General features: G+C 40.8%; 1 protein-coding gene across 1 annotated transcript in view; it reads right to left on the bottom strand.

Moving 5' to 3' along the window:
• RNF19B (ring finger protein 19B) overlaps positions 1-16,429 on the bottom strand; it is a 65,284-nt gene that overhangs the window by 27,498 nt on the left and 21,357 nt on the right. The window contains exons 2-6 of the mRNA XM_063455860.1: positions 2,113-2,318; positions 1,769-1,913; positions 1,496-1,658; positions 1,224-1,338; positions 1,007-1,144 (exon numbers count right to left, since the gene is read on the bottom strand). Coding sequence (XP_063311930.1) covers positions 1,007-1,144; positions 1,224-1,338; positions 1,496-1,658; positions 1,769-1,913; positions 2,113-2,318 — 767 coding nt within the window. The remainder of the gene's footprint in view (positions 1-1,006; positions 1,145-1,223; positions 1,339-1,495; positions 1,659-1,768; positions 1,914-2,112; positions 2,319-16,429) is intronic.

The following is a 16,429-nucleotide window of genomic DNA, read 5'->3' as shown; positions in this document are numbered from 1 at the left end:
ACCACCTGGCTACAGACACAAAGCTAATTGATGCACAGAGCACACAAATCCAGAATGCAGAAATAGGCTGATAATATGCATGTACTGTGTTTTGGATTGTACACCCTATAATTGTCTCAAGCCTAATGCGGTATGACCTGCACAAATCTAAATGTATTCATGAAGTGTGTAATTTATCTATATATGTGAACTTTATATAAATATATAAGAAAATACAATAAAAATTATTCATGGAAAAAAATAAAATAGAACATTTCTCTAGAACTGATATTTTATACCAGTTGCTACAACACATTAAAATTAGAAATCCTAATGTTATCTAAGGTATTGTGAAAGGTAACAAAAATGTATACCATAAAAAACAGACACATTTTGTATAAAGCCAAAGGAGTACATAATTTAGTTATTAAAAATGTCCAACTCAGCACTTCAATATACATGTACTTATATATCCAATCCATTTAAAGTGGCTCTGTCACCTCAAACTTACCTTTCTCCATATGGTTTTCTCTTCTCTTCCTTTTTCACAATCTGTTCTTTTCTTCATTTCTGATCTATTTCTAGTTAAAACACAAGACAAGGTAGGGACTACTTTATGTATCATACACTTGACAATATTGATAAAAGGTGGAGATTAAGGCAAGCTCCACTGCCTGTATTAATGGAGAAAGGAAGTGGGAGCTTGCCTTAAGCTCCACCCTTAGTCAAGATTGTCAAGTGTAGGAAAAATACATGACAGAATGTAGTCCCTACTTTTTCTTATGTTTTAAAGATAAATAGATCAGAAATGCACAAAAGAAGACTGGAGTCTGAAAAAGGAAGAAAAAAAGGAAACAATAGAAGAAACGTATGTTTGAAGTGACAGAGCCACTTTAACTATATATATATATATATATATATATATATATATATATATATATATATATATATATATATGTTCAAGTACAGATACAGGGAAGAGTAGTCAAGAGGATGACAGACTGTCATTTAATGGATTAAACAGTACCTGTAATCGGTCCATCTTCTTCAAAGTCAATCTTTACCCCTTTGCCATTTGCTGTGGTAACACCACACCCTCCACCGCGGCACAGAGAAACTGGCACCACGCCATACACGTATGCAAGCATGATGGGAACTCCAATTCCTGGAAATACAAATATTTACTGAGAACTTCTAAGTGTGCCTTTGGTGGGAACTCCTAAAATATGACCCTTGACACTCACCCACACTAACTGCAGCCACAACAGGCGAGGCAATGACAGACAGGATAACACCACCAGTGACTGCCAAATTCTTCTTATGTTTTGACGTTTTCTTATTTTCAAAACGGCCATGAATCTGCAGAAATATGGACATTTATCACATAAATGCCATACTAGCTACTGTTGACCTTACATTCAATTTCCATTGTTCAATGGTATTTCTTTACTTGTACTAGCTAATGCAAACACTGGTAAGAAACCCAATTATTTCCCAATATTTCAACAGCACAGACCTTTCTGCCAACATAGACTGGGATACCAATGACCATTGCAGGAATTGCAATTCCAGCAATAAGAGATATTCCTACTGGAGCTCCTATAAGAGTTCCCAATTGCCAGATTATCTTCTTCTTCTTGCTCCATGGCTTCTTTCCCCAGAATGTACAGCCTGAGGGACTGTGAAGACAGTGAATATCGGAATTCAATTAAAATACCCTGAAAGAATACAAAGCATTGATAAAACAAGGCCGATTTATGCTCTCTCTGAGGAGAAGCACACTACTCACCTGAGGTAGTGGAGGTCAGAAATCTCTTTCATGCACAACCAACAAAATTCACAGCCACATACGGCACAAGTCATATGATTGCAGCTTCCATCATTCATTTTAATAATATAGGCACTGCACCGGGGGCAGGACTTCATGTCATCAGCTGGAGGCAACAATTAGCAAAAATAAGAGACGGCAACAAACCAACTCCGAAACAAGCCTTGTTAGGTACACAACATAATAGATTGCTATCCTGTGGATACACACATTAGTAAAGGATGACAAGTAGTGCAAATACAGATCATTAACAGCTACAATAAACTGACACCCAATAGCGTCTTCTCAATGTGCCCTACCATTACCTGAACCGGATTCCTGCCCATAGCTGATTCCAGAGGGGTGCTTCCTGCGCATGCCAAATGAAGATGCTCTCTGCTGGCGTGCCATGTCGCAGGTCTGGTTTGGGTGCCACACATGTTTGCAGTGGTAGCAGAATTCTGTCTGACAACCTTCTCTCTCACAGACCAGTCTGGGGCAGCTTGCACAGCCATAAGCAATCACAGCATATCTGGAAGAGAGAAAAGGTAATAAGACGAAGCCTTGACAACTATGCTTGGTATCATCAATAATAAAATATAAGATTGATAGCTGCAATTCATAATTTAGTAATGGCCTACGAGTGTCATGCAGTTTGAGAAGCGGGACAATTGCGGTAATTTTGGCATATAAAAAGTTAAACATGCCCTCAGCACTGAAAATTGTGGCCAACTATGTGGGTAAATTGAAGTGTTAGCCTGTTAAAGAGCTTAAGGACACATGATGAAATAATTCAGTCATGCGGTATTTTACCAGCAGGGACTATTTCATTTCTAGTAACAGGGGAAACCTCTCTCTGGCACCAGAATTAGTGACCCCCATGCTGACCGATGAGCTGCTTACAGCCCTTTAAATGGAGATTGAAATCGTTAAATTCCTGCACACACCAGGAAGACTGGTACCCGGCGCTCCTGTCAGCTGATGCTATAGCCCTTTAAATTACCATGGCTGAACCAGGAAGTTTTATTTCTGATGCTCCCCTCAGATAGGGGAGACCATAGGGTTTTCCTGTTCCATGATAACCGCAGAGGGTGGTCAGCTCTGACATATGGCACTGATCACTGTGAGAAGGTGTCCTTTACATCATATAGTCGTTTCTCATGGTTTGTCTTTTCATGTAGGTCCACTTATTTTTCTCTACAAAGTCTGTATTGTATATCTGGAATTAACATGTGGGAAATATTGTATCATAATTGTGAATAATTAGTAAAATATTAAAGTAGCTCTGTCACTAAATAGACCCATTGGTTACCAGTCAAGGGGTCTCTTGCATAAGGCCCTTGGATGCCTCACTCTACTTCTCCTGGCCCCCAGGTCAACTTACTGTTTTACAAGTGGTTCCGGTCCTCTCTCTAGGCACTGCTATCTTAAAGATGGTGGGGCCCAGGAATATATTCTGCCCTTTCCTGGGCCTGCGCATGAAATCATGCGCATTCCCACAGGATCCAGCTGCTTCCACTGACCTCTGCATTGACTCTCGCAATTGCACGAGAGTCAACAATGAAGGCCAGTAATGTGCTGCAAGAGGAAAGGCAGTACAGAAGAAAACGGCCAATGCCAAAGTTGGCAAAGGCCATGACGCTCGATTGTATTGGTTTATACATTTGGCAAGGACATACCTAAATGTATACAGAAACTAAACATTGTGTCTGCTGTTATTATATCTGCAAACCTCCCCAACAGTCCCACTATTTTAAGGATGACTACGAATAAAGTAAGCACTCAATATTCTCTTTGGTGAACCTCAAGAAATTTACTAGAAAACTGCAATTTGCATAAAAGGATAGAAGCTATATCACAAAGCTAATCAGATCAAAATACCACATGGGACATAGACCACGTTGTCTGCTCTAAATGTATCTAAGGAGGTCATTGGTGAGTTATACAAAATACCCAGCAAATTAACAGTTAGCATTACAAATTTGAAAAATGAAATGGCATTTTCTCCAATATGACCCTGCAACTTCACAAAAGCCTGTCAAATATACACATTGTATCTGACAGGGATGGAAATAAAAGGCAGAGAGTTTCAAAGACTTTTGCAGATTTTTGGTACAAATTATCAAATCTCTTGAGGTTTTTTTGTCTTTTCCTTTTTTGTTCCTTATCCATAATTGTGAACGTGCACCATTTTTTTGACGATGCAGTGGATATATCAATCGTTCTGCCACCAAAAAAAAAGTGTTCCTTTTTCACTTGTTTTCTTGTTTCCACACTAAATTTAGCTGTATTTTCAGACAATTTTAGATAATCTTTACAACGATTTAAAGGGATTCTATAGTGTTAATAATACAAATCTGCATTGCTAACACTAGAGTGCCCTCTGGTCCTCCCTTCTGTAGCACATAAAGGGTTAAAAACCTGTAGTCACCATCCCAATTACCGTATATACTCGAATATAAGCCGACCCGAATATAAGCCGAGGCCCCTAATTTTACCCCAAAAAACTGGGAAAACTTATTGACTCGAGTATAAGACTAGGGTGGGAAATGCAGCAGCTACTGGTAAATTTCTAAATAAAATTAGATCCTAAAAAAATTATATTAATTGAATATTTATTTACAGTGTGTGTATATAATGAATGCAGTGTGTGTATGAATACAGTGTGTGTGTGTGTATGAATGCAGTGTGTATGAGTGCAGTGTGTGTGTATGAATGCAGTGTGTGTGTTGCAGAGCCTTGGTGGGGGGTGGGCATTTTTATTATTATTTTAATAATTTTTTTTGTTAAATTATTTTTTATTTTTTTATTATTATTATTTATATTTTTATAAATGTTTTCGTCCCCCCTCCCTGCTTGATACATGGCAGGGAGGGGGGCTCTCACTCCCTGGTGGTCCAGTGGATGGGCACTGTGTAAGAGGGGGCTGGCAGAGCTCTTACTTACCTCTCCTGCAGCTCCCTTCTCCTCTGCGCCGGTCTGCGCAGCTCCCTCTGCCAGCTCACAGTGTAAGTCTCGCGAGAGCCGCACTATGACCCCGCGGCTCTCGCGAGACTTACAATGGGAGCTGACCGGACCGGCGCGGAGGAGGAGGGAGCTGCAGGAGATGTAAGTAAACGCTCTCTGCAGCCCCCAGAGCCCCCTGTCTGTATTATGGCAATTACTGTATTATGGTATTACTGCACTCAGACCACTTCAATTAGCTAAAATGGTCTGGGTGACTATAGTGTCCCTTTAAGGAATGTAAACATATTATACTTTTCAGAACACTTTTATAAACCTCTCCCAAAGTGTGTGTGTGTGTGTGTGTGTACTTTGGGAGATATTTCTAGCAGTATCATGTGCCAAGCATCCAAAACATGCAGTAACAAAGCAATGTTGTATAGGTACATATACCAGTACATACAAAAGATTGAGATTGGTGATAAAGTGACGGCATATAAATTGATGGGACATTTTTAGGTTTGGCAAAAAATTCAAGGTACACTAAATGATGAAACAAAGCTTTGAAACATTGAGCTGCTTATTGTTAGCTGTGAACTAAAACTGCAATAAATGTAAATAATGGTGCCAAAAATAACTATTTTTAAGTATTCTCACTAGTTATTTACAAAGTAATGTATGCAATTTATAAAAAAATAAAAATAAAAATTATACTCAAGGCTTGTGGATTTCCTATCAATGGACACCTGGAAATGTACTTCCAAATGCCAAAAGGGAATGCCTTTTACGCCTCTGAGCAATTTCTACGAATCACAGCAGCAACCGCCTCCAATTTATCAGAGGATTGGGGCACAGCAAAAACGACCAGCTTCCTTTCGTTGGTTGTGTGATATCAGGTCTCGGCATGTGGCCAGAACAGACAGCTTCAGGGCTCCACTCCAGTGGCACCCTGATTCATACCACCAGCAGAAAGAGACATGGCATCACATTCTCCTGGAGATCTCTACAAGGATGCTGCACTTGAAATTCTTGAAGCTGCCTTTTTGGCTGGCTCCCTGTTGGTGACCAAGAGCACACTGCTGCAAAGCCATGGATCTCCTCACTGCAATCAGAGGTGAGCAACTGGGAGCATGAATTAATTTAATTGGTAGAGTGGGCCTGTGTGAGTGTGTGACCTGCTAGTTATATATAAATATGCACATTTGTGTGAATGGCTAACCAGGTGTATGTAAATAAGAGTATTGTTACATAGTAATTTAGGCTGAAAAACTGCTCAAGTTAATCGCGTTCAACCTTTAAAACACATCTTTGTCTTCTGTTAAATAAAAAATTTGCAGCGATGACTAATTATGCCACAAAAGGGGGGGGGGGGGGCATTTTGAATCCTGCTTATGTGTATTGTACATTGAAGGCTAAACAACCAATGCTATCCTATATTATGATGAACTAAAGATCCACAAATCCTGTGTCACTGAGAGTACCATAAAGGTTTACAGGACTTTGATCATCACTGCAATTCACACTCAATTTATTACCATGCCAAGAAAGTGATAAAGACAACTCCAACATCATTTTCTTTCCATTATTATGACTAGGTGGGATGAGCTCTTTCACATAGCACACGCAGGACTAAACATTTGAACTGTGTTGTGAGGGTGTGGCATCAGATGATTTGCCAAAGCATTTAAAGGAATCACATGGGCATGGCAAACGCCCTGGTAACCACTTCATCCATTTGCTCTGCCCAAGTATGTCCATGGAAATGGTTTTAAAATGTCAGTAACTATATACTGCAGTGTTTTACACTAAAACAATATTCAGAACTTGAAAAAATTATGATCTAGTTCACTTTTAATAAAAAAAAAAAAAAAAAAAAAGTGAAAAACAATATACATCATATAGGGATCGACCGATATTGGTATTTTAGAGCCGATACCGATAATCTGTGAACTTTCAGGCTCATAACTTTCTGATATTCTGTACATTTACCATTTTGAAAAAATAAACTATTTCTTTTTTTTTTTTTTTATATAATTTATTTCATTTTTAATTGACAGACTTACATAACAATACCATCTACAGTAATATATATAGAAAGTGCACAGTGACCGTTTTCCTCAAATTAGAGAGGACATAAGACTAAAACATTGCCATATTCCTAATTCGTGGTTATTCCACTTATCTTGTGCTCATAACAATTATTACATATAATAAATCCATATTTATAGTTTAAAGTACATTATATTTATCCATACAAATCATCCTCATTTACTTATTTATATAGCACCACTTCTTAACTATTTAACTTCTTACACCTTGATTACTGTGATAGACGTAACACACATGACAAAAACAAACACTGTTATGCATTGCAAACCCTACTTGGGGAACATCAGTGGGCCACTATACCATTGACTCATATTTAAAAAGAGAAAAAAAAATAAGATATTATCCTAATTATTTTGTCCAGGAATTTATATAGTCAATCTCTCCATTTTTTTTTCCCCAAAAATTACTAACTTCTCTAATTTTTACTGACTGATATCCCAAGGCCTCCATAGTTAATTGGTATTGGACTTGTGAATATAATTGGCTCTGTGTAAAATTCACACTACTCTTCCAATTCCTTGCGATTATTATTTTTATTGCAGCAACAAAGTGGACATATATACATTTTTCTTTAAAATGTAGTGGTTGTAGGTTTAAGTGAAATAAACCATTATGATGACCTCTAGGGATATTTGTCTCTGTAATATACTCCAATGATTCAAATGCCATATACCACAAGTTTTTAACTTTACTGCATTCCCACCATATCTGACCAAAAGTCCCCTCTTTCTCATTGCATCTCCAACACATTGGAGAATAAGAGGTATACATTTTGGCCATTCTGGTGGGAACTAGATACCAACGGTTCATTAGTTTAAATAATACCTCAAGAAGGCTCAAACAATGTATTATTTTACCTGTCTGGAATAATACTTGGTCCCATTCAGTCTTAAAAATCTGTATATTTAATTCATTACTCCATTTCTGAATATTTACATTCATAATAGGTGCCTCAATTTGTAGAAGAGCACTCCTTGCCTTTGAAACTATTTGCGGTACAGTCTCATTTTTTAATAAAACTATCAGATCTTCTATTCCCTCTATGGGTCGATATAATAAATACTGTTTGATAAAACCTCTGATTCTTAGATAATTATACCACTCCTGCCTAGGTAGCGAAAATTCTTGTATCAAATTTTGGAATGATTTGATTTTATCTCCCAATATTATTTGGTTTATAGAATTAATGCCTTTCCCTGTCCATACACTTATATTTAAATCTTTCATCCTTAATTGTATAATACTAAAGTTAAAGTTTCCCAATATTTTATCACTTATTCCGCAATTAGTCCTCAGCTTTTCCCATTCCTTCAAGATTGATTTCAAACAATTATTTAAAGAACACACCTTGGTTGGTTAGCCAAATTAATTGATACACTTTGTCCATTTCTGTCATCTCCTTTTCTAATTGATACCAGCCCACTTCCTCAGAACTTATAAGTTGCGTTTTATATATATGGAACATCATACTAGCTAAATAGATTATATTGACATTTGGAAAATGTATCCCACCTTTCCTACTCTTCTGCATCAAGAGTTTTTTATTCATCCTCTGCCTTTTTCCTTTCCAAATGAAATTATTTATATCTCGTATCATAAATAACCATGGTTGTGGCATTCTCAAGGGGATCATACGAAATAGATAGGACCATTTAGGGAGTGAATATGAGTTAACCAAATTAATTCTACCCCACCAAGATAATTCAGTTTGTCTCCATCTTTTTAATGACTCATGAGTTGATCTAAATGTTTTTAAAAAAATTTGTTTGCATCATATCTTTTAGGCAATCAGTAAGCGTTATTCCCAAATAAGATAGTGTTTTTATCACAATTAAATTTGTATTTATCTTTTATATATAGGCTACATTCTCTAGAAATGTTTATAGCTAGAAAAGTAGATTTAGTTACATTTATTTTATAATTTGAAATCAGACTATATTTATCTACCTCTTCCATCAAGGCACCAAGCGATTCGACAGGGTCGGTTAGGGTCAAAATCAGATCGTCTGCATTTAGGTTTAATTTAAATTCTTTCTCACTATAGCTAAAGCCTTTAATTCAAGAATTATTTCTTATATTAATAGCTAGAATCTCCATTGTCATAATATATAAGATGGGCGATAGAGGACAGCCCTGTCTCGTTCCATTTTTTAGTGTAAACCAATCTGCACATATGTTTGGGGCCACTGTTCTTGCTTTTGGACCTTCATGTAGTGCCAATATTGCTTTGAGCATCCATCCCTGTATGCCAAATTTTTCCATAGTTTTCTTTAAAAAGACCCAACCGACCCTGTCGAAAGCTTTCTCGGCATCTACTGCCAATATAAATAAAGATTTTTTATTTCTCTGAGCTGCATCTATCAGGTCTAATAGTCTTCTAGAGTTATCTACTGGGTCTCTCCCCTGTACAAAACCGATTTGATCATTTTTTATAATCTTATCCATGAGTCCCTTTAGTCTATGAGCCAAAACTGATGAAAAGATCTTTACATCTGTATTGATTAACGAGATAGGTCTGTAGTTTTCCACCTTTAAAGGGTCTTTATTTACTTTAAGAATTGGAAGGATATTTGCTCTTAGCATCTCGGTAGGAAATTTACCCACTGAAACTATTTCGTTAAACATATTAGTTAAATAGCTAGCTATATGGTTTTTAAAAGATTTATAGAATATATTTGAAAATCCATCTGGACCTGGCGTCTTATCTGATTGTTTATTGCTACCTCCACTTCTTGAACTGTAATAGGAACATTTAGCTTATTTCTTTGTTCTACCGTGAGTTTAGGTGTATTAATTTTACTCAAATAGTCCTCCTCATTTATTGTCGAAGGAGTTAAATTATACAAAGACTCATAATATTTATTAAATATCTCACCTATTATTTTTGGGTCCAAATAAACCCCTTCCTCATCCACTATCTTTACTATTTTATTGGATCCGATTTTCTCTCTTAATTTTTTAGTCATGATCCTATCTGCTCGATTCCCTTTATAGTAATAATTCGCTTTTAATTTATTCATAACCTTTGCATTCTTTTCTATAAGGAGATTATTGATTTTATTCTGATTTTTTTTCAGAGAATCTGCATTTTCTTTAGAAGGAGACTGCTTGTTCTTATTTGAGGCCTTTTTAAATTCATCTTGAAATACCAAAAAAAGTTTATTATTTTCTGCCTTATATCTAGTTTGTATGCTTATTATATTGCCTTCAATGGTAGATTTAAATGCACACCAATTATTTATATATGAGGTATCATTTGGATCATTTTCAAGAAAAAAAACTTTCAATTTGTTTTTCCCAATAGGTCAATATTGGTCTTAGATTTTAACAAATTATCATTCATACGCCAGGTTTCACGGTTAATCCTGATCCATTGGTTTTTCGTCTCCCACATATTAATACTGTGATCTGACCAAGTATTATCAAGTATCTTACAATATTTAATATTTGTTAATGCTGTTGTGTTTCCCCAAACCATATCAATTCGAGAGTAAGACAGATGTACACGCGAAAAAAACGTATATTCCAATGAGTCAGGATTGATCGTTCTCCATAAATCAAAATAGTCAAAATTAATCATATTTCTCTTAATAGATTTTGCAAGCTTATCTGTTCTTTTTTAATGTAATAATATTGAAGTTGTCTTTTTATCTAATATCGGGTCCAGTACACTGTTAAAATCCCCAGCTACCAGACACATGGCTATTTTAATGGATTCCATTAAACCCAAAACTTTTTTTAAGGTTGGAGCAGGAAAATCATTAGGGAGATATATATTAGTCAACGTATAAGGTATCTCATTCAATTTACATCAGACTATAACATATCTACCTTCCTTATCTTTAATTTGATGTAATATATCTACTTTTAATGTATGGGAAAAACCTATTGCTACACCTCTTTTCTTTTTCCAGCTTAATGAGGCATGTATCACTGTAGGGAACTTTAATCCACCCCAACCATGGTTATCCATATCTATCCAATGGGTTTCCTGAAAGAAACCTACTTCTACTTTATTTCTTAACATATAATTATATATGTTAGAGATTTTTTACTTGGAGAATTTAGACCCTGGACGTTGACCGAAATTTACCATTTCAAATCATAAACCCTTAATACCACTGTCCCCAAGAGAGTTGCAATGCATTTACATAAAACACAAATAGTCAATTTAGCATAGACCAAGAATAGCCTTATGGGAAACACACCCAGTCTGGCCCAACACAGCCTGGCTCCTAGAAGGTTGTCTCTCAACTCACCCCCCAAGGGCCATCTATGTTCACGTGATATGGTATCTTTAATTACAATATCGCGGTGTTTGTGTCAAAAAAAAAAAATGACACTTGGTGAGGCAATATAGTATCAGAGTATCAGAAAAAATAAACTATTTCTAAAGGTAAATGCACAAAATATACATGCCACATGTAGTGGATGCAGTGTGTTTAGACAGGGGAGCTGTGTGTATTTGTGTAGTGGATGTAGTGTGTATTTGTGTAGTGGATGTAGTGTGTATTTGTGTAGTGTGTTTATAATTAATGCAGTGTGTATTTGTGTATAGTGTATAGTGTATGCAGTGAGTGTTTGTGTAGTGTGTGTGTATATATAGTGAATGCAGAGTGTGTGTTTGTGTAGTGTGTGTATAGCGAGTGTAGTGTGCATAAAGTGAATGCAGTGTGTGTATAGTAAATGCAGTGCGTTTGTGTAGTGTGTGTGTATATAATGAATGCAGTGTGTGTATATAATGAATGCAGAGTGTGTATATATAATGCGTGTGTGTGTGTGTTTCTGTAGGTCATTTGTGTAAAATGGGGTGAAGGGAGGGGAGGCATTTTTTATTTTAAATATAAAAAAAAAAAAAAAAAAAAAATTCAGTCCCCTCTCCCTGCTTGTTACCTGGCCAGGGAGGGGGCCATGGACTGTGCAGTGGGGGCCCAACAAGCGCTTACTTACCTTCCCAGCAGCTCTCTGCAAATCCCCTGTGTAAATCTTGCGGCCTGTGTGCCGCGCAGAGTTGCCATGGTAACCCGTGGCAACGCTCTGACGGCCGCAGGACTCGCAAGATTTAGACAGGGGAACTGCAGAGAGCTGCTGGGAAGCTAAGTAAGCACTTACTGGGCCCCCCAGGCTTGTAATGGGCCCGGTATATATTGTCGTCAATATCGGTATCTTTATTGGTGATACCGATATTGCTGAAAATACCAAATATCGTCCAGGCCGATAATCGGTCGATCCCTACTCCCGTACATACATTGTGCACAAAATATTTAAATATATACAACATACAAAATACACAATTCAGCGCACTCACTTATTCACTAAACTCACCTAGGAAAACAATAAATGGGGGTTTAGTTACGTTATACCCATTGTACAGCGCTACGGAATCTAATGGCGCTATATAAATAATAATAATTATATGATCATATAGTGCATAAGCCTGCCACAACTTCAATGTATCCCATTCCTATCGGTTTAATTAATATATAAATAATATATATTTATTTTTTTATATTTGTGTTAGGGGCTCATGATAGTACAGAGGAAAATACACTGATGAGTGTGTAAGATGGTATTAAAAGAGCAAGTCGGTTGTGGTGTGCCGGAACCGACGATGAGGTAGGCCTGTAAATATAGAGGGCCTACCAAGAAGAAATGTAAATAAAAAGGAAAGTTAATGGCCTGACCGCAGACGAAGATGGCCGCACACTAGAGGGTCTCCGAGACGGCAGAAAATATAAAAGCTAATAACAGCGGCGGATCAGCTCACCACCACGCCACAGACCTCATACCATACCCCCGAACCCCACTACAACTAACCGGGATGGGTGGAGGTAGAAAATCCAAATCGGGCGCGGCCGTGGCCCCGATCTTTAAAGTCAGGGCGGACAAAGATACCACGGAGGCTGCAGAAGAGCAACAGGCCTCGGACTCAGATTCAGACGCCTAACCAAAAAAGACCTTCAAGAACTCCTGCTAGAAATGAAATCACTGGTAGCATCTGAACTTACCAAACATCTAGCCCCACTTAAAGAGGGCCTGTCGGACCTCGGCAAGCGCACACGCGAGCTAGAAAACAAAATGGACGACATGGCTACCACTACCTCAACCCACGACATGGAGCTAAAAGAAATTAAAGAACAGCTAGCATCTCTTGAAGAAACGCAGGAGGACCTAAATAACAGGTCCAGACGGAACAATATCCGCATCAGGGGACTGCCGGAATCCTCCAACCCGGAGGCACTCACCACCATCCTCCATGAAGCGCTCAGCAGCCTGCTTCCAGACGCCCCGCCAGCCGACCTCCTCCTGGACAGGGCACACAGAGCCCTCCGCCCACCATCCACAAACCCCACACAACCCCGAGACATCATTATACGCTACCACTACTTCCACGTCAAGGAAGCAATCATGCGAGCGACAAGAGAGACGCCGTTGCAAATTGAAGGCCACGCGGTCCAATTATACCACGACCTCGCACCAACAACCCTTCGCAAACGGCGCGAACTGCGGCCCCTAACCCAAGCTCTACAAACCAGACGGATTAGATACTCATGGGGCCATCCTTTCAAATTAATGGTACGCCACGATAACCGCACCTATATACTGCGCAAACCATCCGAGGCCCAAGACCTGGCGGAGCAGCTGGGCATCCGAGACGTCAACATGGATGTCACCGCAGCAGATCAGCGCCCGGCTCCATCATGGAGACCCGAGCACCAACCACCCCAAAGAAATTGCGACCTTCAACGAAGACAGCACCCGTCCCGGTCCCCATATGTTTAAATGGCCGAGACGTTCGGGCCTGGGAATCACCTAAACCCTGCCCGCACTGCACCCCCCCCTAAAGACTTGGGGCCCGGGCTGCCCGGGAACTGAACAGGCCTGCACACCTTGCCCGCCCCGTGCTCACAACATTGGACTCGCAACACAAACCCAAAGCAACAGAACAAACTACCAGCCCAACCTGCTGAACAGACACTCGAACTGAGAGCATCCCTACGACCCGACATCCCGGCGCCCAAGACAGCACAGAACAAACAACACATCATCTATCTGACGCCAAGCAAGGCCGTACCACCTGAACTGTTTAAGAGCAACGAAATGGTACTTCACTACAAGAACACTGACACTAGCACTTCTTACGATCGAAATTGCCCACAGCCAAGCAGAGAACGCCGACTCCCACACTGAGAATCTACAATCACCGTGGACTTGTCGTAAGACTTTTGAGAGTTACCCCACTATAGCAACAAAAGCCCTATGGGCAACGCTAGGGGCCCTTGGGATGGGGGGGCTGTCTGGGGCCCTTGCGGCCTTCCCTCTCCCCCGCTCCGCTTACCGGCGGGGCCGGGAGACCGTGACGGCCCTACTGGGTAAATGCCTGAAAGGGGGTGCGGGGGGGGAAATTTCGGGCAAATGTGTGCAATAGAAATGCTTGGGGCCCTGGCGGCCTTCCACCCCCCCCCTCAACGCGACGGCCACTCAGGAAAACACTGGGGCTGGGGCGGCACCTGGATTGGGGCAAAGCTCGGCCGAGCCCTCTGACGGGCTTGGGTCAGCATAAATGTCGACTAAAGAGAAAGGTTAAAGCAAATATGAGATAAAGGGAGAACCATAGTTGGGCGGGGGAGGGATTGTTGCTGGACCCTCGTGCTCCCCCCCCCCCCTCATTGAGGTCGGGGGGGCGGTGGGACGCGACAGGCCAGGAAGCGGGAGGGAAGAACGGGAATGTCAGGCTGACCTGTAATGCAATGTCATGTACCAACTGCAAACTCCACACAACCAATGAACCTAAACACAATGCCCTCCTGGGTCCCAGGGGCCACAATACCCACATGCAACAGTCCGCGAGGACCCCGCCGTGAAAACATGCCGCCCCCCGCCTATGAGGGACGGATAGTATGGTGACCAGTTCATCCCACACACTCCTCTTCATCCTAGGTCTGATTCTTAGCGACTCCCGCCAAAACACATCACATACCTGCCTCCCTCTCTCTGGCAAAAAGGCCACTTCTCCCCACACACCCTGATACCTGCCACCCTTGCCTGGTGACACAGGCTAGAGAGGCTACCGGTAACTCAGAACACCCTTGCTGGCACTAGATATAAGCCCAGCACCTACCTCCCCTACCCACTCCAAGACTACCCCCCCTGCTGCCCTCTGGGATCCCCCCGGAGTCCAGATCACGACCCCAGAGTCTACACCACTAAACAAACAAAACAAACCTCCACCAAGACTCCCACGCCCAGGGATGCCCCTCAAACTACACTGCGTATCCATTAATGCAAAAGGCTTAAACAACCCAAAAAAACGACACTCCCTATTAAGATGGGCTCATGCACAGCACGCAGATGTCCTCTTAATCCAAGAAACCCACTTCAACCCCCACAAACACTTTCCCCTCAAAAACAAACACTACAACCGAACCTTCCTGGCCAACTCGCCAGAAGCAAAAACCAAAGGCATAGCAATAGTACTCAAAACTTCCTGCCCCCTCTCAGACATACAAGCCTTCCCCGACAGGCAAGGTAGATACCTGACGATCACGGGTAAAATCGGCCCTACTACTTACACTATCACCTCCGTATATGCCCCCACATCCCCAGATCCAGCGTTCTGGCCCTCATTCTCAGCACACATAGCGACGCACAAATCCACATTCACCATCATTGGAGGAGACTGCAATGCAGCCCACACACCAGCCTTAGATTGGACCACCAAACACCAGAGTGAACCGAGAACCTCCCCCAACAACACACTCTTCTCACATTTTCTAAACACGAACAACCTTCTTGACATATGGAGAGCCCAACACCCCTCGGACCGTGATTACACATTCTACTCCCACCCCCACCACACCTACTCCCGCATAGATTATTTCTTAATCTCTCCAGGCCTCACCCCTCGAATCACGCAAACCTCTATAGGTAATATCACATGGTCAGACCATGCGGACATATCACTAACACTCACAATCCCCCATATGACCAGACCTTGGACATGGAAACTAAACCCACAACTTCTCCACGACAAACAAACAACCGCAACTCTCGCCAAAGAAATCGCAGAATACTTCACCCTCAACGACCAGTCAGTTTCATCCCCGATCACGCTATGGGCAGCACATAAACCCGTCATAAGAGGCAAACTAATAGCCATAGCAACAGCACGCAAAAAACAATATAACCAACAAATAATAGACACCCTGACCGACCTAGACCGCCTAGAAACACTACACAAACAAGACCCGAACCCCTCTTACCTCGAGCAACTCACAACAACTAGAGCCCTACTCAAGAGTCTCTCCCTAACAGCCACTACCAAAGCACTAGCTTGGACGAAACAAAAATATTACGAGAAAGGAAACAAGGCAGACTCCATGCTAGCCAAAAGACTCAGGACTCTCACAGAGACGGAACGAATCACTAAAATACGCACCCCCGACGGAACACTCACTGACATTCCACACGAGATTGGCGAAACCTTTCAGAAGTACTTCACAACCACTCCCCGGACCCTCCCTCTAACCTCACCCTCTCCCGGACAGACACCTTCCTCCAAAGGCTCTCCCTGCCATCCCTTACCGACGA

The sequence above is a fragment of the Pelobates fuscus genome, chromosome 1 (assembly GCF_036172605.1).
Source record: "Pelobates fuscus isolate aPelFus1 chromosome 1, aPelFus1.pri, whole genome shotgun sequence".
In the NCBI taxonomy this organism is placed as follows: domain Eukaryota; kingdom Metazoa; phylum Chordata; class Amphibia; order Anura; family Pelobatidae; genus Pelobates; species Pelobates fuscus.
The sequence above is the reverse complement of the archived record's forward strand: the minus strand, read 5'-3'. Positions and strand labels throughout refer to the sequence as shown.